Source organism: Podarcis tiliguerta (genome assembly GCF_965153285.1).
Source record: "Podarcis tiliguerta genome assembly, chromosome: Z".
Lineage (NCBI taxonomy): Eukaryota > Metazoa > Chordata > Lepidosauria > Squamata > Lacertidae > Podarcis > Podarcis tiliguerta.
In genome coordinates, this window is record NC_139553.1 from 27,751,676 (window position 1) to 27,775,615 (window position 23,940).

General features: G+C 42.1%; 2 protein-coding genes across 2 annotated transcripts in view; one reads left to right on the forward strand and one right to left on the reverse strand.

Moving 5' to 3' along the window:
• Positions 1-23,940, forward strand: part of LOC310669583 (growth hormone secretagogue receptor type 1-like) — a gene marked incomplete at both ends in the record, with an annotated part of 81,966 nt that overhangs the window by 24,232 nt on the left and 33,794 nt on the right. The window lies entirely within an intron of this gene.
• Positions 1-23,940, reverse strand: part of LOC310669452 (fibronectin type-III domain-containing protein 3A-like) — a 36,636-nt gene that overhangs the window by 10,561 nt on the left and 2,135 nt on the right. The window contains 17 exon segments of the mRNA XM_083423491.1: positions 1,299-1,474; positions 2,329-2,434; positions 3,063-3,181; positions 3,615-3,683; positions 4,543-4,681; positions 5,611-5,697; positions 6,422-6,596; positions 6,686-6,807; positions 8,221-8,274; positions 10,215-10,353; positions 11,768-11,827; positions 12,320-12,471; positions 14,571-14,626; positions 16,853-17,131; positions 18,249-18,483; positions 21,143-21,219; positions 22,768-22,843. Of these exon segments, the coding sequence (XP_083279617.1) occupies positions 1,299-1,474; positions 2,329-2,434; positions 3,063-3,181; positions 3,615-3,683; positions 4,543-4,681; positions 5,611-5,697; positions 6,422-6,596; positions 6,686-6,807; positions 8,221-8,274; positions 10,215-10,353; positions 11,768-11,827; positions 12,320-12,471; positions 14,571-14,626; positions 16,853-17,131; positions 18,249-18,483; positions 21,143-21,219; positions 22,768-22,843 (2,121 nt within the window).

Sequence of the window (23,940 nt, forward strand, 5' to 3'; positions counted from 1 at the left end):
CCTTGGTACTCATCTGGTACTCTAGAACGCCGCAAACCCAGAGGTGAGTGTTCTGGTTTGCAAACGTTCTTTGGAACCTGAACGTCCAACTCGACTTCCGATTGGCTACAGGAGCTTCCAATCGGAAGCCGCGCCTTGGTTTCTGAACGTTTTGGAAGTCGAATGGACTTCTGGAACGGATTCTGTTCGACTTCTGAGGTACCACTGTACATAGGAAGAGGCAGCCATTATAGAGCAGCGACACCTGAAAACCTACTGGTTTCTTTATGTTCTGCCCTTCACGTTTACTCAAGGAAAGGGATTCAGGATTCCTGCAGTAGTTACTGCCAGAGAGACCATAGCTCCCCTTAGGCCAATTTGGCTCTTGGGAACCTCCAATCTGCTAGGGCGGGGGGGGGGGGGGGAAGCCTGCAAGTGATCAATTGCAAAGGCTGAGTGAAAGACTGCAGAGGCAAGCCTCTAGAATCTTCCCTTCTCACAAGCTACTTTCCATCTAGTTCTCCATTTATTTCTCCTTCACTTTAAAAGGGAAAACCAAGAAAGTTCTCAGGTGCATTCAAGAATGGGAAAAGATGCTTTAATATATTCAGGCCGAAATGATTTTAAAATTAGAGAATAAATAAAAGTTTAGTAACTGACACAGAATGTCCTTCTAGATTGAAATAATTCTCTGCAGAAACCAAACAAACAAACTGAAACAGGCACCAGTCCTTCAACCAGTGGCAATTGTTTCTGCTTTGAGATCAGAATGGTATATAGTCATTTGCCTGGATTAAAAATCACCACCAGAAGACCAGGCAGGTAAGAACATTTACAAACTCCATTCCCCAGGCATATTTTAGGCAGATGCAGATGTGTGGGGGCAACAAGACAAGCAATGCTTGCCAAGGCTGTTTGGGATCTCTCAGATTCCATTTCAAATTCAAAATGACCCAACTAGTGGCGGCAGCTGAAGTAAATTGGAAATGGAGGTCAGAACAAAAAGAGGCATTGCCAGGGTGCATCAGATAAAAGGGCAAGCTAAGCTCTTTATTAAGCCTGAAATATGGTGTGGGAGGATGACAGTAACATGTGCTGCCTAAATAGTTGTGGCCAGGTCATCATGCTTGCATGGGGAAAATATTTAAACACTGGCCAAAATTCAACCTTTCCAGACAAGTTTTCAAAACTATATGAAATTCAGATTTAAAGGCATGCAAAAATGATAACAATGCATACCCTGATCTGGATTCCCTGCTTCTACAACCTACCCAACAGATGAATTCTATATTCTATGAAAAAAGAATTTGATGAGATACCCCAGCTTTGTTGGCTGCTTGTGTCCAGAAACAGTATGTCCTCCCAGGAATGAGACCATTCACTGTGCATTCTGGCATCTCGCCCCGGTATATTTGCCTCCGTTCATCTCTGTCACCTTCTGCTATTTCCAGAATGTACTCTGTTATCTCTGAACCCCCATCCATGGCAGGGGGATCTGTAAAATATGAATACAAGTCATGTTTCTGAAGAAAATGTAACCTCAGCTATGAGTGGTTGTTAGTTACTTTTATTGCCTTATGATTGCCGCTGCCAATGCTTGTCAGGGAAAGTTGGTGAGGCTGCTGGAAAGAAGTCTTTTCTTAGGACAAAGGTCCAGAGACCCCAGCACCACCCAGGCTGAGCTCAACCCAGCCCACTTTGTATGGTTTTCTGCACAAGATATTTATGATGTGATACTGATTTTTTAAAAATAAAAATAGATATTTGATGTTTAGATTGCAACTTTTATTTTATTGGCTCCTTCCAGCCTTGTGAGCCCCTTGGGCAGGGCTGGTGCCAACTTCAGGGGGCCCTTGGCATGGTGCTGTTAACCCCTCCCAATCCAAATTATGGCTGTAAAATATAGTTTTCCTCTGTTATGACTGTGACAGCAACACTGCTCACTGCCCTCTCTGCAGGAGCCCAAGGCCGTATTTTAGTGATGAGCAGGCAATGGCAGTGCAACTTTTAATTGGGAGCCAAACTACCTGTAGAAGCTGTTCACCACCTTCATCTACCCAAAGTACAATGCCTTGACCTACGATTTTAAATCTATTGAGTTTGTAGAGCTATAAGCTGGGTTATTGGATTTGGGGGATCAGGCTGGTGATGGGCTTCTGGCCATGTTTGAGCTGGTTGGCCTCTGGCTCTGCATTCTAAACAATTAATATTTAGAAAAACTAGTATATGTCTCTCTGAGCCCCTGGGGTAGAGGAAGGTATCTAATAATAATAATAATAATATCATCTACGCCTTTTTTGCTGATCCAACTTGCAAGTGAATGCCCCCCCATTTCCTGCCAGATCTTACCCCAAATAAGACTGAGTTCCTTGGTCTTGGGTCTTGCAGCCAGATATGGAGAATTACATGGCCCAGGAGGAACAGCTGGTGTCTGAACAATGAGTATATCAGAGGCCTAGAAATGAAGATACATATTGGCTTACAGGTGTCGAAATACAAAGCATCCGTTTCACATGCACTTCCAACATGTTCTTTCAAGCAGTGCTCTCTCTCTGTGTGTGTGTTAACTCTGCCTTCAGAACATGACAAGTCTGCGCCAAGCTAAACCCAAGTTCTGCACCTTCATTAAACCTCCATTTTTGTTGTTATCGTGATGTATTCTGCATGTGGAAGGACAGTGAAATAGGGCGGGTCCTATATTCCAGTAGGTAGCAATCCTTCTTAACTGTGACGATTTCAACCATGGACCCAGGAGCACAGTCTTGAAGGTAGATGATGCAACAAAGCTGCTGACACCCAGCAGGTCTGACCCATGTGAACGTCACCTTGAGTTCCTTTGTGTGCAATAAGTAAGATAAGACACTGCTCATCTACTTTTAAAGTCCATATTTTGCAGCCCTGCGAGGCCATAAACCTGCTTTTTTATATTTAATTAAAATGACTAGATGAAAATGGATATTCTAAGGATATTGAATTCTATGGATAATAACAAATTTTGCAGCTTTCGGTGCACTTGCTGTGTATGGTGAAATACACACATCCCCCTCCCCCCATGTGTTTTTAAAAGGGACTTCCTTGCTCACCTGGCTTTGGCCACCTCTACCAATGCAGAAGACCCTTAGTCTGTATGACGTACCAGGGCTGAGCTGAGTGCATACATGTTCTCTCATGGAACCACTACATGCTACTTCCCATTTACTCCCTAAGAGAAAAATGAAATATCAATCAACAGTCAGGGGGTGAGGAGAAAGAGGGAAATGGACTTTCGCAACATTACAAATAGCAGTGTGGCAACTGGAACACCAAGAGGACCAAGGAGAGGACATGGATAGGGCTGTCCTCAGTGAGTCCCTGGGAGCAGATTTTCATTCCAGGCAAAGGAAAGTCCTTCCACAGATGACAAACATTTGCTGCTTTCAGGCTTGTGCTTGGCAGCACACAATGGTTATAAATGGTTAAGAAGTCACTCGAGGATCCAGTCTTGGCTAAAAAGTGAGTGCAGATATATCAAAACAAAATTACTATCTCTTAAGTTTTAAGTTAGACAAATCCAGGAGTGATCCCTGTCACGTACAGAAGTGAAACACAGACATGATCATAACTAAGCTAATCATTTAACATGTTCGGTCACTTACCAACTGATGCTTCTGAAATTTCTAGAACATACACGGAGATGTCTGACCCTCCATTATCCTTTGGTGGATCTATAGAAAAGGCAGAATTTAGAAATGAAAAGAAACTCATGGTTTTAAATAAATACAACTAGTTCCATCACAAGTTATAACAGGTGGTGCACTGCTTGGTCCAAAATGGAATTTTGGTCAAAATAAAGACCTGTGCTCAGAAAAAGGAGTCAGAGCTGAAAAATGACCCACTGTTTGTTTGATCCCGAGCCCTCCACCAGGTAACTGTAGAGCCTTTCCAAGTTAAAATATCTGTACTGTTTTGAAAGTTTGCCATTGAGTGACACATGGCCATGCACCAGATGAGGTGCAGTGTATGCAGGAGCTAGGTCCCCCCCCCCCTCTTTCCATGTGGGAAGCAAAGAAAAAAGGAATTATGAGCAATACTGCACATCTATACATGCATGCTAAACAGGCAGCGATCCAGGCAATCATAAAATGCATCAGCCCAGACTAATGAGCCTCTTGCTCATTACTTCTGTGCAGTTAATTACATGCTCATACAGAATCAGCAAAGGCAGAGAGTTGAAGTGTAGCCAGTGTCTTTTCTTTACTAGCCAGTGTGGTGTAGTGGTTGAGAGCGGTAGTCTCATAATCTGGGGAACCGGGTTCGCGTCTCCGCTCCTCCACATGCAGCTGCTGGGTGACCTTGGGCCAGTCACACTTCCTTGAAGTCTCTCAGCCCCACTCACCTCACAGAGTGTTTGTTGTGGGGGAGGAAGGGAAAGGAGAATGTTAGCTGCTTTAAGACTCCTTAAAGAGAGTGAAAGGCGGGATATCAAATCCTAACTCTTCTTCTTCTTCTTTATGCAACGGTGCAGATGGAGTGGGTGGTAGGGGAAGAGAGAGACCTGACTGCATAAAGTTAAAGTTCACTTACCCCAGGTAACTTTCACATTATGTGAATGGATCCTTCCCTTTACAGCTGGTTTACTTGGAGGTCCAGGTTTGTCGGGGATTGTGCTGAATTCTACTACCTCACTGGGGCCACTTTTACCTTCACTGTTGTGAGCAAACACCTGTCACAACACAAACAGAACAAACATCAGCTTAAAAACAAACAAGCTTGCATTCAAATGCCTCTATAAAAAGATCACCGAGAGAGCCCTGTTGGAGCAGAGCAGATGATCCATCTTGTCTAGCATCCTGCTTCTCAGAATGGGCTGCCACATGCCTCTGGGAAGCCTGCAAGCAGAAAATCACGGCAAAGGCTGCTGCTCCCCAGTACTTGCAGTCACCTAGAAGCCTACTCTCTTTTAAAAAGGAAGACAATAACATTACTATTTGAGGAAAGGGATTTGTGAATGGTCCTGATAGTTACGTGGGTGGGCAGAAGGATGAGACACAAAGGATGACTTGGTAGGAAACTGAAGTGTTCAAAGGGAAGCCTTGCAAACAGGCCCGGGGGTTCTCACCATTTTCTGCCCCCACCCTCCCAAAAAAGCCAGGCGGTGTTATCCAGCGTAGCGCTGGGTTAAAATCACTTAGTGATATGCTTGTTGCGCAGTTGTTGCACAAGGGAAAACACTAATACAGCACCAAATAATGTTGCACAACAAGTTCCTGCTGGCACTATGCTGTGTCGGGATTCCTTTGCTGCACAACCTTTAAACTCTACCATCTGCTAGTGCTCTTGTGGGGCTCTTGTGATAGCAAACAGAAAACATTAGATAGCTGTTGGATCTCCTATGAAGTGAAGAATCTGCCAGCACAGAGGAAGGTATTTCAAGGTTTTAAGAGCATTTCAAGTTATCTTGGTATTTTTTCTTATAACTAAATGAAGTCAGTTATCTGGACTACACTGAAGGGTTCCTTACAAAAACCCCAGGAGATGCTGCATTTTCTCATAGCGGATGTTTGGCTTTCCTGGTATCTACATATAAATATGCATATAAATATAACAAATATGATTAAGTACTACTTAATAATGCGTGAATTTGGTACATACTCTGAATTTATAAGAAGTGCTCCTTGTAAGGTCTTCTAAAGTGCAAGAAAGTTCATCTCCGTTGTACCCTGCTTGGAAACCATAATTCTGGGGTGGGAAGAAGATGAAGAAAGGGGACATTGGTATGTGCACATGCAGTAACTACATTTTTCTTACACCAAGGAAGAGGATGTTAAACATTCCTTAAAGTAATAAAACTGTAACAGAGAATATCCACTGAATGAATTATATATGCATAAAGCCAACTGTGACAATTGTGGTTTTTAATGTCGGCAGGTCCAATCCTTGTACCCAGGGTATATAGATGCATTAGCCCCACAGATAGAGTTATATGCTATCTATCATAACAGGAACCCCCCCCCCCCCCAAGGTAAGTGATATCTAAACTATCATCTCAAATAAAGAAGCAGATCAGGGTAGCCCCAGTTCATGTCAGTCTATGTCCCACTCTGAGCCATTGGCTATGCTTGCTTGCTGGCACCAATAGGAGTTGTAGCTCATCAACTACAACCCACATAGGCTGCACAAGATCACAGTGACTACAAAGTCTATGACAGCCTTTAGGTGTGCTTCAGTATTAGATGTTTACCTACTCATTGGACTTTGCCCCTACCTTCTATAGGTTGGACCCCTGAGCAACAACAACTCAGCATTAAATTAGTCCTGGAAGATTCAGGGATAGTCTACTACCAACTCCACTGGGATGTCTGAATGAGAGAGCATGTAATTATTTGCTAGGCAACATTCTAATCTGCACCAGAGGGAAGCTGCTCCTTTCTATTCTCCCTGCTTCCAAGCACCAGAAGCTTACCGAACCATCTTCTTCCATTTCTAAAACGTAAGTCAGAGAGTCATCTGCGGATACTCCAGCCGGAGGACTCCATTCAAGTGATAACCAAGTTACCCCTGCTTCTTTTAGCTTAGGAGGCAGAGGTGGTGGGGGGACAATTCCAAGTGTGTAACATACCAATGTTTCGCTGAAGTCACTGCAGGGAGGAGTCAAAAGATTAGCAAGAACTTGCGTTGTTAAGAATGGAATGGAAACTCTGCAAAAAATTGCACAACCCGCTATTACCTTATCCCGATGTCATTTCTGGCTGCCAACCTGAATCTAAATTTTGTGGAGGGGGTCAGCTTGGTAATTTTGTGCTGCTTCAGATGACCGTAGTAGCATTCCTTGTATGTGTTGTTCTTCCCCTTTTCAGAGAAACAAAAATGAAGTCAGATAGCCCATTAAGGCAAGGGCTAACTAGCTCTGTGAAAACTCTACATGACACACACAAAATTCTCCTTCATTTACAAAACAAAATCCTTTAACATAGAAAAGGTGCATCAAGGGAACATATTGGCTAAAACTGCCCCAAGGGAATGGTTTGGAGCAAATGTGTTGTTGTTTTGTACAGGAACATTCCATCATGTTACATGAGTGCATAAGGGCAGCCCTGCTAATGGCCCAGCGAATAAACGGTCCACCTGGTCCATTCTCCTGTTTCCTACAATTACTAGCCCAATGGTTATAGGAAGCAAAAAGGAAAAAGGAAAAAAAAGGCAGGGTATGGAGGCAATGGTTGGAATGGCTGCCTGTGACATACTGAAATTAATCCAATGATTCAGAAGCATTTGGATGATTTTTTTAAAACCTGTTGCTATTATAGTGTTCTATATCAATATGGTTTCAAATAATACAAGCCACTGCGGAAAGATGCTATGTTTAGAACAGCAGCTATTACATTTATTAAATGAATAAAAACAGATAGCTTCTCGTTTGCTGTTGTTTCTCTGTGACTAGTATGCAGTGGCATGTCTGATGCCTATAAACCAAAATTGTGGAAATTGTTTAAACACCTAATTGAGCTCTTTGCTCTTGGCCTCTGGGAAGAAAAATGTTGAGATTCCTGACTAAAGGAACCAAGGTTCTATGATCCTATAACAACTGCAAATGTTTATAATTGTAGGCATACTTGAATTCTGATTCTAATTTTCAGGGTTGGTTTTTTTTTGGGGGGGGGGAGTGAAATTCAGAAAACCTGTTGCCTGGGCCACATTCACATGCACTTCAAAGTATCATGGGATTTACTTCCCTGGGGCAGTAACCATACGACAACAGGTAGAACTGCATGAGTAGGGATCAAATAAATCTTTTCTATCTGACTAGGGTGCCTGCTAGCCTTTGCCAGATTTCTGCAGGTTTACAATGATTCTGAAGTACTTAGTTATTCTATTAATTCTTTACGTGGCACTTTCCAAGGCACCAGGGGCAACACAATCCTTAATTTGTTCATAAAAAAATCTGAAGCAGTTAATACATGGGTATTAACACTCAAACAAAGGTGCTAACAAGTTTTTTTATCCCTCCAGTAGCCCTGGTTCAACATTCCATAAAAATGGTTAAAACCACTTCCCTGACAAGATGGCAACCTTATAGGATTCTCACCCCTACCTGCAATATTTCCAATTATAGAGGATCTCTCAGTGCTATACTGAAGACTGTTATTAATCTTACACAAATACAGAGCAATCCATTAGCCAGTACAAAAAAGAGAGGACTTGAGCAACATACAATTTCAGTATGACAAGATTAGGATATTGATTCTGAAATAAGGAACTCACCTCATCCCACTCTAAAAGGTAGTTAGTTATTTTGGAGCCATTGTCATTGGAGGTCTAAAAAGGGGGAAAGGGAAAGCTTTACTTTGCCTAGCCGCTGAAAGAGGCAAATTTCTAGCTCTCTATCCTAATAAGTAATAGGTCTGCCAATCCTGAATCAATAACATAACATAAACCTATTGCATGCATGCATATGTACATTTATAACCAGTATATTGAAAACTAGTATTTTTTTCAAGCAGAAGAATGTATGCTCCCAGTTGCTATTGGACGCACTGCCCTACATCCCCAGTAACGTAGTTTATGTAGCTCAATATTCTATCCTATGTTCAGTTTGTGGCTTGTTCTGCAATGGAGTGTTGGCCTCTGTTAGAAGGTAGGTTTGCTGCCTACAGTTCTGTCTACTAGATTCACTAGTAATTAAGTGTGTCTTGACCTACAGAGGCACCCAGTTTCAGATTTCTGGATGTAACGGAACCATTTTGGGATACACTTTCAGAGTCAACAGCAATGGTCTTAAGTGTTGTCTCGGAAAATGCACATTCAGAAACAAGCAGCAACTACTTATTCTGAAGAGGACTGTGTACTCTGAATGTGGCAAGCAAGAAACGTGAGTGATTTTCTTTAGCGCGCGCGCGCACACACACACACACACACACATATACCCAGTGCTTTTTCTGGGAGGACGCAGGGGTATGCATACCCCTAAACATTTTGTGAATCTAAGTTTGGCCTCATTGAGAGGCAGTATTTCAATATGAGTAGGAAAATGAGAGTACCCCTAAACATTTCTTAAGAAAAAAAGGACTGTACACCCAATACATACATACATACATACATACATACATACACCTTACCCCCCCCCAAAGGATTGCAAGATGATTCACAAGGAAACCTTTTTAGGTTATACTTTAAGCCCGTGTTTTGAGTGAGAAGTCTACAGTAATGTTGAACATCTGATTTTTCTAGGAACTGTTATGTCCTGATCTACCTGTGTATCAAGTTTCATTAGGATGTACTAAAATTTTTCCATACTCTCAGTTAATCCGTGAGGCCTATGCATGCTTGCATGTACTTACGCTTTGCTCAGAGGGGAGGGGAGGAGGGTTCCAGTCCTTCTTCACACACTCCTTGTCATTCATCATTGAGGTTAACGCCTCAGGTAGAACAACACCTTATCCTACTGAACTTAACATGCAGTATGTTTGTTTGTTTAAACGGGATTCAGTTTAAGTAAGTAGGACATGCAATGTTGCTGCGCATCCTTATCCGCTAATGTGAGTGTTCCCGCGCAGCGAGCCAGCTAGCCAGTCTCCTCCTGGATACTACAAAGCGAGGTGAGCAAACTCAAACTCAGGAAGCTTCTTATCTGGCCCTCAGGACTCTTTTCAGGCCGTGCCTCTCACTAGCCCTGCTCCAAGCCCTCCTCTTGTTGACTTTGCCAGGACGCAATATGTCCTTGGACTAAGTTAATGCCTCTTACTTGCCTGGATGGAAGATAGAAGTGGGGGCAGTGCATGTTTGCATGTAGAAGCTTTTGGCTTTTGCATGGCCGGAATGTAGCCTACAGTCCAAATGTAATAGTTGCAACTGCTGCTAAACCCACTTTTGCCTTTGGCTCACTTGCCCATCACTGAAATGTTGCTCTCAGGGTGAAAGCTGTCCCTCACCCAAGTTGTAAGGGATTTGAAGCAGGTCACTTTACTTCCCCAGTGTTTTCTTTTCCAATTGACACCCAGCATTATATGTTCCTGAACATGCTCAATCCTCACTGTGCACACACAAACTCACTCCCTTTTTTGTACTTCTGCATACCACAGGGTTCTCCTAAGCATGGCAATGCCTCCCTCTCATTTGCCTTGTTTCAGCTCCATTTCTGTCTGCACTATATCACAGAATTCACAATTAGAGGAACAATTGGATTTACATAAGATACGCTATAAATCTTGCTATTAAAAAATACCCTGGTTTAAAATCCGTTTTGGCTTTTCAGTTACCTTCCACTGTAAATTCAGGCTGTTTTTGGTTCTGTTGATTACTTTCGGTGCAGCTGGAGGGTCTGGCTCACAACTATCTGTAGTAAAAGTCACCAGCTCTGAAACCGCTTCCTTTGTGGTACTACTTGAGGCTATAACTCTGTATGATTAAAAAAAAAAAAAAAGTTAAGGAAGTTTTCCTAATGGAACTGAGATCTGAAAGTTGAGACTGTGGTTGGTCATAATGATTTGAGTCACAGTCACTTGTAGGATTGCGTTTGGCAAACATAACATTCCTACCATGTTACAGGTCTGACCCCTACCTAAGAACAGTTTCAAAGCACAACAGAACTCCCCCCCCCCTGCACTTTTCCTTCAGGAACCCATTGCCTGTGTCTCACCAGGCTTGATATGTAGGAGAAGATAACAATCTTTTCCCTATTTCAATAAGGAATATGCCTTGGTTCTAGTCCTCTGCGTGTGCATAAAGAATAGCCACACTTGGATTAGAAGAAGGCATCTTCACGTCTTTAATGAATTTGGTTGGAACACTTAACACACTTGCCTACATTTTGGCCTTCCCTATACTGAGAGCCTCACTACTATGTCATAGCTGGGAATAATCTAGCCACCAAGCAGCAATACTCTTCTGTGGTTACTTTTTATATTGGGTAACTCTGCCCCCAAATGCAAGTTTTGCAAGTACCCTAACACAACTTAGGGTGGTACTGAGGCTCAGCGGAAAATATTTTGCAGGGGGTAAGTAGTATTTGATATCTATTTATGTAAAACTTTCTAAACAACTCTTCACCCTGATGGATTCACAGGGAATGGTAGCTTTATGGGCATGTGCAATAACACATTACAATGCAAATCAATATAGATCGATCAACAAAAATGAGAGGCACAAATTATAAAACAAAAAAGCGGTCAGAGGCTATAAAACCAGTTTAAAATGCCTGACCAAATAAAATCGCTTGCCCTGGTCTAGTACAGTGGTGCCTCGCAAGACGAAAAGAATCCGTTCCGCGAGTCTTTTCGTCTTGCGGTTTTTTCGCCTTGCGAAGCAAGCCCATTAGCGGATTAGCGCTATTGGCAGTTTAAGGGCTATTAACGCCTATTAAAGGCTTAAGGGATTAGCGGTTTAGCTGCTAAAAAGCTTTTAGCAGCTTAGCGCTTCAGAAAGAAGGGTTTTGGAGCGAAAAAAACCCTCAAAAATTTTCGTCAATTTTCATCTTGCGAAGCAAGCCCATAGGGAAATTCGTCTTGCGAAGCACCTCTGAAAACGGAAAACCCTTTCGTCTTGCGGGTTTTCCGTCTTGGGAGGCATTCGTCTTGCGGGGCACCACTGTATTTTGATGCAACTCCAGAAGCATTATTAAAAACAGTAAAGAAAAAGATCTATTGCACCATTTGTATCCCTATGCTTTTCAGTTTTATCACCTGCCTTCCCCCACCTTCTCCAAACCCTTATATCTTTAAGCAACTTCAAACAAGGGAGGTATATGCAGGGCAATTCAGCTACTTTTAACAACAACTACTGTGTTCTCAAGTCTTTTGTTCTTGGTGCCCACCTGACATGGTAATCGGTTGCCGGTCTGAGATCATTAAGAGTAAAAGTCATCACTTCTTCCCTGCAAAAGGAAGAACCCATTATGATAGTGAGAATTAGATAGTTTCCACAACAACAACACCCTATGCAAGCAACAACGCCATTTTTCTTTTAAGCATATCCTACGTAGTTTCCCACAATGTCGGATTGGTATCTCAAAACTTATATCTCCCAGGACATCACAATTTAGCATTTGTCTGCATGCAATTCCTCATTGCCCAGGAATATCAGGAATTGTAGGAGCAGAATTCCATGAAGGTGAGTGAACTGGCTGGCAAAGGAGAGATTAGGTGCTCCATTCCTCATCTGCAGGAATTATTTTTTAGTTGGGAGGGGGGCAGGCTAACTTATGTGGGCCTATTTACAAAGCTCCGTTAGATTCTGCCTCTAGGCTGTCCTTAGAAAAACAGCACTGGAAAAAATCCATCAACTCTGTCTAAAATATTTTCTATGGAAAGTGAGCAAGGTGTCAGCTGAGATAAGTTGTGTGGTAAAATAAAGAAACTGGACTTACACATAAAATGATTTAAATTTTCCATTTCTACCACCCTTTGTGATTGCCACTTCGTATCTGAACTTCGTAGAGGTGAGATGTGTTTCGCCATTTTGCACCACAAAAGGAGGATCCCAAGCCACAACTGCTGACCTAGCTTGTATTTCAGAGACCTATAAAAAAAAGGGGGGGGGATAATGTGACTTTCTAGAATATTCAAGAAGCATTGGGGGGAAACGCAGGTGGGTGCATTCTTCCCCTACACAAGTTGAAATGCTGGGTCCGGTTGCATTTTTTGTTATAGTTTTGTTATAGTTCTTTAAGTCAATGCATGGTGGTGGTTTAACATACATTTGTGTCGAAGTACTCTGTCTAAAATACTTCCAAGTCTGGTTCATGCATTAACAGTTTCATTTCACAATAGCAGACAAGACCCAATACTGTCCTTTGTACAGCAGTCCCTTTAACTGTTCTATAATTGCGTAGCTAGAAAAAGTAAGCCAGCCAGCATGCTCAATGGTGAGGAACGATGGGAGATGCAGTCCAGCAACATCTGGAGGCCCACATGCCCCCTGACCTGTCTTAGACTATCTAAGATTCCTACAGCATTGTCATTATATACAAGAAAAAGTACCTCCATTCTTTTCTTAATCAAATCAATGTAAAACATGCTATATTTTACATCATGTCAACGACAACAATATTCAATAAAAGTCTTTAAAACAATACGATAGGTCAGCCATTATAAAATGAACAGGAAAGCAGAAATCCTATCTAAATAAAAGTTTTAAGCAGGTGGTGAATGACAGGAGGAATAAATGAGCCTTCCAAAGAACACTCCACAATTCAGGTAGGTGCAGTCATTGAAAATTCCAACCAGCCCACCCCCCGCCCCCAGCTACAGTCAGGATGTAAAGACCATCATCCATGTCAAATCTTAGGGAACAGGCAGGACACTTCAGAAGGAAGTGGTTGTTTATGCAAATGAGTTCCAAGGTTTAAAGCTGATCACAACTATAGTGAACAATTTTTTTTAATGCAGCCCATTATTCTTGTATAGTCTATGTGTTGACAGTACTGATGATTCAGAGAAGAAAGCCCACTACCCACAGATCAGGAGGGGGGAACCTGTGCCCCTCTAGATGTTGCTGAACTACAACTCCCATCATCCCTGGCTATTGCTCAAGTTTACTGGAGCTGATGGGAGATCAACAAAGTTTGGAGGTTGAAAGGTTTCCCATCCCTGCTGTATATACTCTTAAAGGTAAAGGTAAAGTTAAAGGTACCCCTGCCCGTACGGGCCAGTCTTGACAGACTCTAGGGTTGTGGGCTCATCTCACTCTATAGGCCGGGAGCCAGCGCTGTCCGCAGACACTTCCGGGTCACGTGGCCAGCGTGACAAAGCCGCATCTGGCGAGCCAGCGCAGCACACGGAACGCCGTTTACCTTCCCGCTAGTAAGCGGTCCCTATTTATCTACTTGCACCCGAGGGTGCTTTCGAACTGCTAGGTTGGCAGGCGCTGGGACCGAACGACGGGAGCGCACCCCGCTGCGGGGATTCGAACCGCCGACCTTTCGATCGGCAAGTCCTAGGTGCTGAGGCTTTAACCCACAGCGCCACCTGCGTCCCGTATATACTCTTAGATGCATCCAAATTAAAAACTACTGAATCAGTTTAAATATCATGGATTGGAAAAAGGAACAAAAAGAAAAGAGAGAGAGAGATCGAGAGAGATCCAGGCAGTCAAATAAAACATTTGGTCACCTATTTTGGTCTGGTGATTGTCCTGGTTATGTAACCTTTTTCATTCTCCTCTTTCCCCAGCTGTGAAGTTGGTTCAAAATTCACACACAAAAAAACCTAAGTTAAGCAGGCTTTGTGTCAAACCCCATAACTGTCATACCAAGGATTTCAAAATATTTTCAACTTGAATGTTGCCCAACTTCAAACCCCTTAAACTGGGTGTCTTATATACAGAGAACAGCTATGGCTGACTTTTCCCTAAATGCCCCACTGCAATATCAAAGATCAGAAAACACCCATTTGCTTCTTCCACCTATTCACTAGAGTTTGCATAGCAAAGTCATACAGAATGTCATTTTCCACAGTTACTTATCAACTATGAAAACTCCATTTCCTTCTGAGGATCCTGCCACATTCTCAAGTATTGTAAACAACTCTTGTTTGAGCCAGGTTTTGAAAACAGGTATGTCTATTTTGAAAAGATATGCCACATGCTTATTATAACATCTAAAATAGATCACTACTTACTGTAGGCTTATTGATGCTTAAGGGTTCTTGGGATTTTCTAGATTCTGTATCAGATTCTAAAGAAAACAAAACAATAAACATACACCATATTGTGAGATGGAGAGGAAATGAAAACCCCCATCAAAACATTTCTTATTTAACTGCAAACCAAATCAGGACACTTATTAGAACAACAGTAAATGCTGTGCAAAGTTCATTGCCCTTATTTGTTTTGACCACTGAATCAGCTACATATTCAAAGTGTGCAGAAGTAACAGAGCTGCACAGACTTCCTTTGAATTTGACTCACACCATCAAGAATCTGTGCATATCTTGCTTTTCCTTTGACTGATGGAATTTGAAAATTCTACTGTGCTAAAAGTCTTAACAGTAACCTTGTTCATCAGCTACGTTATTTTGGGAAGACAGTTTGAAGGAATGATACGATGAGATTTTATGCCTTCAATAATTAAGACTAAAGTTTCAGCAAGGAACATTTAAACGATTGAAAGCAAAACCCATGCATATACATACTCATGTTTTCAGATAAATTTCATGTTAGTTTTTCTAGTTATCCTGCCAAGGCTCAAGGTTCAGGATACTAATTCATGCAGAGGACTGAGTAAGTCAACAGGAGCAGGGAAGCCTCATAAGTACTGAGGTTCAGGTCTGAATGTAGATGAAGTACCTTTTTCTTTCAGCTTGCCAATGAGGTCTATCTATTTTTATTGTAAATACAGTACAGTATCCAAATGATTCCTCTTTGCGCTTCATTTCTTCCTTCCATGATAGGCCAAACTACAATTCTGGCAATGAGACTACAGTGCAAGAATTACAGTGCATTTGCTCCTATGCTCTCAAGCAGCAGTAGTTTATTTTAATAGTAAGCCATTTCACCCTCTCAAATGCCCACATTGCCAATTCTGTGCAAAGTCAACCAAGCTGGCAGAGATGCACTGTACTGCTGAAAGAAAGTACTGCTGTTCAAGAGCGTAGGTGCAAATGTATGCTTCAGCTGGTCTGCAGCAACATCCAGAGAAGCACACATGCATTTATTACTCAGGGTAACAGATTTACCGTATGCGAACATTCTGGCTTGGATCCAAATAACCCCTAATGCAAAGAGAATACAGTTTTTCTCACAGAAGGTGGACCCCACACCACACTGTGTACTGTTAAAGGGTTCCCTGACCCCCAGGAGCAGCTTTTCAGCAGGCGCAAACAGCTACAGTAGGAAGAGGATGTGGGAAACCCCACTGCATGGGGAACTTGGCCATGGTACTTTGGATGCGAACCTTTGCTCTTCAACAGTACACAATACAGTATTGTTAAGTAAGTCCCCTTTGTGACGTCCACTGAAATCCAGAAGGTATAACTGAATTTTGTGATTGATTGTATGGGTAAATTCACCAAGAACGTAGGTCCAACTGGGCACACCTGTCATCGGCTGTGCATGAATGCACACAACATCAGATTTCAGCCATAGCTAGTCCAGCAAATGCAGTTCTACTTCAAGCTTCTAAGTTCTAATAATTAACTTCCTCATACAAGAAACACCTCTTCACCTAGGCTTTCTCCACTGTCCCTCAAGGGAAAAAAATCACTTCTCACTGGCAAGAATCAAGGTAAAGAGGACGATTAGGAGGTGGGATTGGGAGGGGAGGACTAAGAATGGAAAGGTGGTCTAAGGAAACCTGAATCTTTTCCCAAACAGTGGCTTAATATTTCATATTGCATATTGTACAGAATTTTGAAATGTGGTACTTTTATTTGCTTTTAGATTGCTATGTATACTTTATTTTTTGTATACGCATCCTGACTTCTTGTGCTCTCATGTTACACCAGGGATGGGGGAACCAGTGTCGTCCCCATCGTCCCTGTCTCCCCCAGGTCCTGTTGCCCTGAAATGCCCACCATCTCTGGCCATTTGCCACAGAAACAGAAGGATTTTTCCAAAGGAAGACTGCAAATAGGAAGATGCCAACAACAGTAGAAGAAAACATTTTCAATGGCATGCTTTTCATTTCAGTGAAAACATTAGGATCCAGCTCCCCTCTCTTGCAAGTCAGTCATCTATGTTCATAATCAACACACTGCCACACACTGTACAGATGTGCTGCATCGTGTCTGACGTTCTCTACTGTTGACATTGCTGACATGCATATTTTTAAACCCTAAAGGAACACAGACAGGTAGTTCCTCCTTTGTTTCACAAGAATGCATTGCCATTTGATTTTATTTGCACTGCAGAATACACATATTATACGAAACACACATCATGTTCCTAAAAAGTTCCAACTTACCTCCCTTTCCTGAATTGGCTGCTTGGTTTTCCCTGGCTTTCCCTGCTTGCTTCTGCTTGCCTTGCCCTCCTGACCCTTGCTGTCCCTTTCCATGTCCATTCTGAACTCCGGCGCTGGACAAACTATTAACTTTCTGAGGTGAGGAAGGAGGGCTGTTCGGTTTATTATTTGTGTTTCCACTAGTCTGTCGGTCTCTTATCCGTTTCTTCAAATGCTCCTGCATTTTGAGAGTTCTTTCATCTCGCGGAGGAAAATTAGCTCTGCCATGGGAACGGGTCTCTATAGGGGCACCAGCAAAGAGAGCCCATTAGATGGGACACAGAAAGGGCAAGACTTTCATTTTCAATGATCCGGTTTCCCCCTCCCACCAAATGTAAAAGCCTTCAAGGCTTAGCCAGATTAGACAACCAATGTATATAAAAAGAAACAAATACAGCTATTGTAGCTACTAATTATTCTTGGAAGCTAATTTTATAACTGTAACATAGAGAGCATATGTGCACATGTGTATAAGAGAAAGAATGGCTGCAGTTTTCTACCATAATACTGTGTACTGCACAGAGGCAAGTTCCATGATATCTTTTCTTCTTTTTTTTGTAAGAAAGAAATACTGCAAGCTTCAACTTTCTAACTCTCACTAGTCCACTTGATTGTGATTTGCAAGGAACAACTCCACCTGCCAGGGGAATGGGGCAAGATAAGAGCCAGCTATGGCAATTAAGTATGAAATCCTAAGCCCACTTATTCCATAGGATTTGCTCAATTCAACAAGCATGGTGGGATTGAGCAGTAAACCAAGTAAAAAGCTCCCACCAACAATTGGTGCTTTATGCCTAATTGTTATGGGGAGGTGGCAACTGTCCTTAGGATGGAAGTCCTTCCCCACCCTGCATAATTATGCTTAGGAAATGAAAGCTAAGTTTTGACACAACTAGGAGCACTTTTAAAAGCCTTATTTCCTGTGAACAGCTTGGAGGGAGCAAGGAAGACAGGCTGCAGGCTGGCTCCAAAAGCACAATAGGCCAGCAAACCCCTGCCCTACAAAAAATGAGATCAATAGTGATGGGGAAGCTGCTAAGAATGCATCTCTGCATGTTCTTGCTGCTTGGCCTTTGTATATAGCAATGAAGAAAACACTTGTGATTCTTAAATGTTGTGAAGGAAGGTAAATTAGAAAGCCACATCTAGGCTATATAGGACCCAAACCATTTGGGAGTTTGTGCCTAAAAGTGAGTGGGAAGACACAGCACACAAAGCACTCGTTTTGTTGTGGATTTATCCCACTTGGAAACAGACTTGCTGCAATCTGCATCAGCTGCAAAGGCATATAAGCAACCCCAAAGAAAGCATCAGACCTTCTAAATACAGGCAAGCTAATAACGGCACTACTTCTTACCCTGTTCTTGATAAAGATGCTGCGGTGGTGTATGCTGATGAACAAACTGTGGTGGTATTTCCCCTCCCGGAACTGGAGGATACACTGCATGAGTTGGATGGGGTATCATAGCAGGATGAGGGTGCATATAATGCGTCACATGTGGGGGAGGAGGAGGAGGAGGGTGAATGGGAGTGTGGTATTCAGTAGAATGTGGCAGAACTACAACCTTCCGGACTCCATTTTCTTCCACCATCTGTAATGCAAAACCAGTATGTTGTATGTATGTGTGTGTTTTAAAATACAAATACTTTTATTTTTAAAGAAATCTAACCAATTCAAAAAAAAAAAGGGCATAACTATCTTGTTAACATTGTTAGTCAACTTCTCAGACTGGCTTGCAGATCTAACAAACAAGATCCATACCACCATCACCCCACCACTAGCTCTACTACAGTGATGTTCAGGAAGATTTAAGGTAGTACCAGCTCTTCAGCCCAATTGCTGAATATCAGCAAAACCAGCCACAAGCTAAAATCCAGTAGCTAACATGCTGCACAGATACTAAATATATACACTTCCAGGCATGTAAGTCAAACAAAAGTGACTGTCTCTTTGGCCTCTTTCTCTAAACCATGATAGTAATGTATTGATAGATTCTAATGCAGGCTTCCTCAAACTCGGCCCTCCAGATGTTTTTGGCCTACAACTCCCATGATCCCTAGCTAGCAGGACCAGTGGTCAGGGATGATGGGAATTGTAGTCTCAAAACATCTGGAGGGCCGAGTTTGAGGAAGCCTGTTCTAATGTGTATTGGTACTACAGTGAAGATCTTGAAATTCAAGGCCTTCTCAAAGATTCCCTTTCAGTCAAAAGGAAATGATAAGCATACTCCAGGAAGTACCTGACTCAGCTCCATGAATCAAGAGCGCTATAAGGGTTCTCTCCTAGGATGGGCTCAACACTCAGAGCAAAGTGCTCCTGAGTCATTTAAGCTAATGAGAATGGATGCCACAGTGTTAAGGAACCATATATATTCCCTGTACATATATACCCTCCAAGATAGAGTCTTAGGTTCTTAATGGAATCTGAGAGTTTGTAGTGAACCCAGTCCCCAATTCCAGACAATGGTAAGCACCAACTCGCCCATGAAATTCTTTTAAGTTACAGCAACCCCCTCTCCACAAACTCTTGCTTCTAGGTCACCTTGTTCTCTTGAAGAAATAACGAAGGACCTGTTCTAGAGGAACTATTCCCTCACCTGAAGTGGGAAGGATCGTGCTGTGTTTAAAGATGTTAACACTGCTCACAGTGTTTTTAAAATAAGTAACTGAATGTTACTTTTAAGCAACCTTGCTAAGATTTATACCCTGATAGGCAGAATATAAATTAATAATAATGAGAATGTCGTCATCATTAAAGACTTGTAGAGGAGGAATAGCATGCTACTTGTGTTGCTATACTTTCAGCCTGGAACCATGGGTGAGATAAGGCTCAGTCAATCATTGTTCAATGTAGTTACTTGCCTGTTTCATTTGACTGGCTGCCAAACAAAGTATGGAAACCATACACACTGAAACCCTGGCCTAAACCAAGACCATAGAAGCTGCAACTGTCTCAAACACAAGCAAGATAAATACTGGCTTTCATTAACTGTGTCTCCTGGTTCAGGTACTGACCAAGTCCATGAACCCAGCAGCACTCTTTCCACCCGCATTCTCAAGCAACTAGTATTCAGATATCAGAGTTAGTAACCATGGATAACGTTATTCCTCCATAAATATGCCTAATCCCCTTTTACAGTTGTTCAAGTTGGCAGTCACCCTTACATCTTGTACAGGATTCCATAGTTTAACTTCCTTCTGTCTTTCCTTATTTTCCCAAAATTCAGCTTCATTACACAGCATAGGGGACGCGGGTGGCGCTGTGGGTTAAACCACAGAGCCTAGGACTTGCCGATCCGAAGGTCGGTGGTTCGAATCCCCGCGATGGGGTGAGCTCCCGTTGCTCGGTCCCTGCTCCTGCCAACCTAGCCGTTCGAAAGTATGTCAAAGTGCAAGTAGATAAATAGGTACCGCTCCAGCGGGAAGGTAAACGTGCACTGCTCTGGTTTGCCAGAAGCAGCTTAGTCATGCTGGCCACATGACCTGGAAGCTGTACGCCGGCTCCCTCAGCCACTAAAGCGAGATGAGCGCCGCAACCCCAGAGTCAGTCACGACTGGACCTAATGGTCAGGGGTCCCTTTACCTTTACACGGCATAGGTTCAGTTCAGACCCCATTAGAGTGTATGTAAAGCTAGGGTGTATTTTATACTTTCTTACATGACTCCCATTCACCATTTTAATGCCCATTCAACCCAGTCTGGAAAGATTATTTTGGAGTTCCCTGGAATCTCTTTGTGTTTTATCACTCAGAACAAGTGGGTGTCATCAGTTTCCTAATCTCAATTCATGCCTGTGACATGGACTCCAGCACCCTCCCCTTTTAGCATTAACTGAAGTAAAGTGTTTCACCTGCACTTAAATAAATGCACCAGTAGTTTCAAAACCTGATTTCAAATTATGGTAAAAGCAAACCACAGACAGCATTAAGCACAGTGCAGATAACAACACTTTTGTTTAAGAAAGAAGATAATTTACATGGTAAAGTGGGGAGGGTGAGAAAGAGCGCAGGTAGCTTGCAGGGTGCACTTGATTTCCTAACCATGGTAAAAAGACTAGGAAACGATGCACCAGGTCCATAGCAAGAGCAGCAGTCTTAATGTGGCAAGGAAGCGAGAGGAGAGATAAAATCTGCTTCCATCACACTTTCCATTTAAGACCTTTTCAAAGCATTGTTAAGTGGGAAATCATCTTCTTTTTTCTTGGGAAATCTCTCTCTTTTGCAAAACCATCAAAAGACTCTTACTGTTTACCTGAGATACATAACCAGGAGGCACATAGATTGGAGGCACAGAACCATTTGTTGACATCATAGGAACATGTGCTGGACCTAAAAGGAAACCAAGCAACAGAGTGTTCACGTCTGCATACTGTACTGAAGTGTGTGCAGTCATGGTTCATTTGACAATCTGATAACCTAAATGGTGATCATGCATATACATACACATTTCATTCTTATTTAAAAGGTTTTCAAAGCAATTTTCAAGCCTCTTCAAAGCTTCAAAATGCTGCAGAGTTTTTGACCAAACCAACTGTATAGCTAGAGTGGTTGATGGACATAAGAAGTGGAAACACAAAGGGATGTATCAGAGATGGCCTTCATATCTCAGAAAATTAACACATTAAATTACTGATGAAAAGACCTGAAGCAGATTTTCAAGGACACTAATGATACATCAATGCTAGCAATGGATGATTGTATTACAACTTATGTAGATTTATATTGGTAGCATATTTTATTAATACTTTTAAGCGGCAGTAAACCCCACCCCCAATGTACACCAACTTAATGGCCACCTCAACAATGATTTTTTTTAAAAAAAAACAACCCCTGTATATGTAAATATGTTTAAATCAATGTGCTTAACCTTGGCCTACCACCCTACATGGACCACGTGTAATCAAGAATGCCTCCCCAGCACCCTGCTCTGTGCACCCGCAGGCCATACTATGGCTTGTTGGGTCATTTGAATCCAAATAGTTGGAAGTAAATTGGCAAAGCCCATGCTTGGAGAAATTAGTCCAATGGCTACTGCTAAGCCTGCATGTTCTACAATATGTCAAACAAAAAAATACAGTGATGATGTGGGTGTGTGATAATATATATGGATGATCAAATGAATAGCCTGTTTTGCTTCCTACACGGTGAAGACGGTTCCAGAAACAAAATAATGCTTAATTAGTATTGCTTTCTACTACTGAAGGGAAATTAAACTAATGCAGTGAAAAGACAGCAAGTAGCTTTGTCAAATATTAAGTTCTTTTATGCACTTTCAGATCTTTGTCACATCCCACAGGAATTAAGGAACATTTCTCCCTCCACCCTCAAACTTCTACTTCCTCCAAAGCACCAGAAACTGACACAGAGACAGATTGCTGGGTGCACGGAAATATGCCCAGTGAAAATTCCCTTATGAAGTCAGACTGGATGAGTTCTGCTCACACCCAGGACCTGACTGTTTATTGTATTTCGGCTGAGAAAGGTTTCCACCAGATCAAACTAGCAGCATGACCTTGGATTGCACCCACCATGAGACACTTAGCACTTGGCTTCTCTGCATTAGCCACTTCAATTTATTTGCTCCATGAGGAACCTTGTGTGTTCTCTGCTTGTGGACTGGATGATTTAATTATGGACAGGGTGTGTGAGTGTGAGGAATGCATGCTGGTAGAAGAGTGACCCTGACTTGTAGCAGGTAATTAACCAAGATGAAAGTTTGGCCCCTCTGAATAAAAACTCTATATTGTCGCAAAATCATAAACACTGGATAGTATGTCCCAATCACAAGTATTTAATGTACTGACACAAGAAGGCATGCAAAATCAAATAAAAGCAGTTTCAGGTGGCAAATGATATAAATGCATATGAATTCATCACCTGGGATACATTGAATGTGTCCATCTTCAGTTCTAATTGTGAAAGTCTCTCCTGGATTTACCTGTACAAGAATAACCTAAGAACAAACAAAACAAACAATACTTTCAATCACATCTGGAAGCAACACCGTTTCCCAGAACACACACACATGTGAAAATATTGGCAATACAATATTAGTTCTAAACTGTTTCTACACTTAACTATTCTGTAACCAGGGATGTAAATATTAGTTGTAGCAGCCTTGTAAATAATCCCACAATTATTTTGTAGTAGACTTTATCTACCTGCCTGCTCTGTACACCTATTAGTCATTTATTGTGCGGGGGGCGGGGGGAGGTAAATGCCTTTGAACAGCTTTCCTGGCCACATTGAAGCAATTCTTTTGTACCATACACCAATTTCCTATTGCTTTGTGCCTAAGTGACTTAAGACCATTTACACAAAAAACAAACATTTCTATCCCAATTTTAGCTGCTTTCAAAAATTTAGGACTGGGATTATATTTCGGCTGCTCAACCTGTTGAAAGGCAAGAGTATGGCCACAGGCAACATATGAAATCTGCAATGGTCTGTCTGTAGTGGATGCCTGTTTGCTCCTGAGATAGTTCAAGGTGTACACTGTTATCTTCAAAGCCCTCAATGGCCCTGTGCTCAGAGTATCTGTGGGAGTATTTCCTCCAATATACTCAAGGAGATGTACCACATAACTTTAAATCATTTATATCTGCAGACTTTTTCTGGTACACTGGACAATTTAATCACTTTGGGACAGCTGTCAATCACCTGAAGCTACAATGACATCAGGTGAGCTGTTTTCCTTTGCCCATACAAACTGCAAAGGCTTAGAAAGTATGGGGTTTTGTAGGCACCACCAATCAGCTGATCAGCAATGAGTCACATCTTATCTGTCATATATGATACCAGCTTGTGGGGCAGGTGGGTATGCCTTTGCTGAAACAGAGTTGCTGATCCAACAGAAATGTCTGGTGGTCCTAATTAGGTCCATGGGCTAGAAGTTAGGGAGTGAAGTAGCAGGTGATATGGATCAGGCAGAAGCTGAGGCCCAGAAGAGCTTCTGCCAGTCAGAATAGATAATGTTGCACTAAATGGGCAAATAGTCTCCCTCGGTATAAGGCAGATTCCCATATAGGTTAAAATATTTTAGAGAAAGCA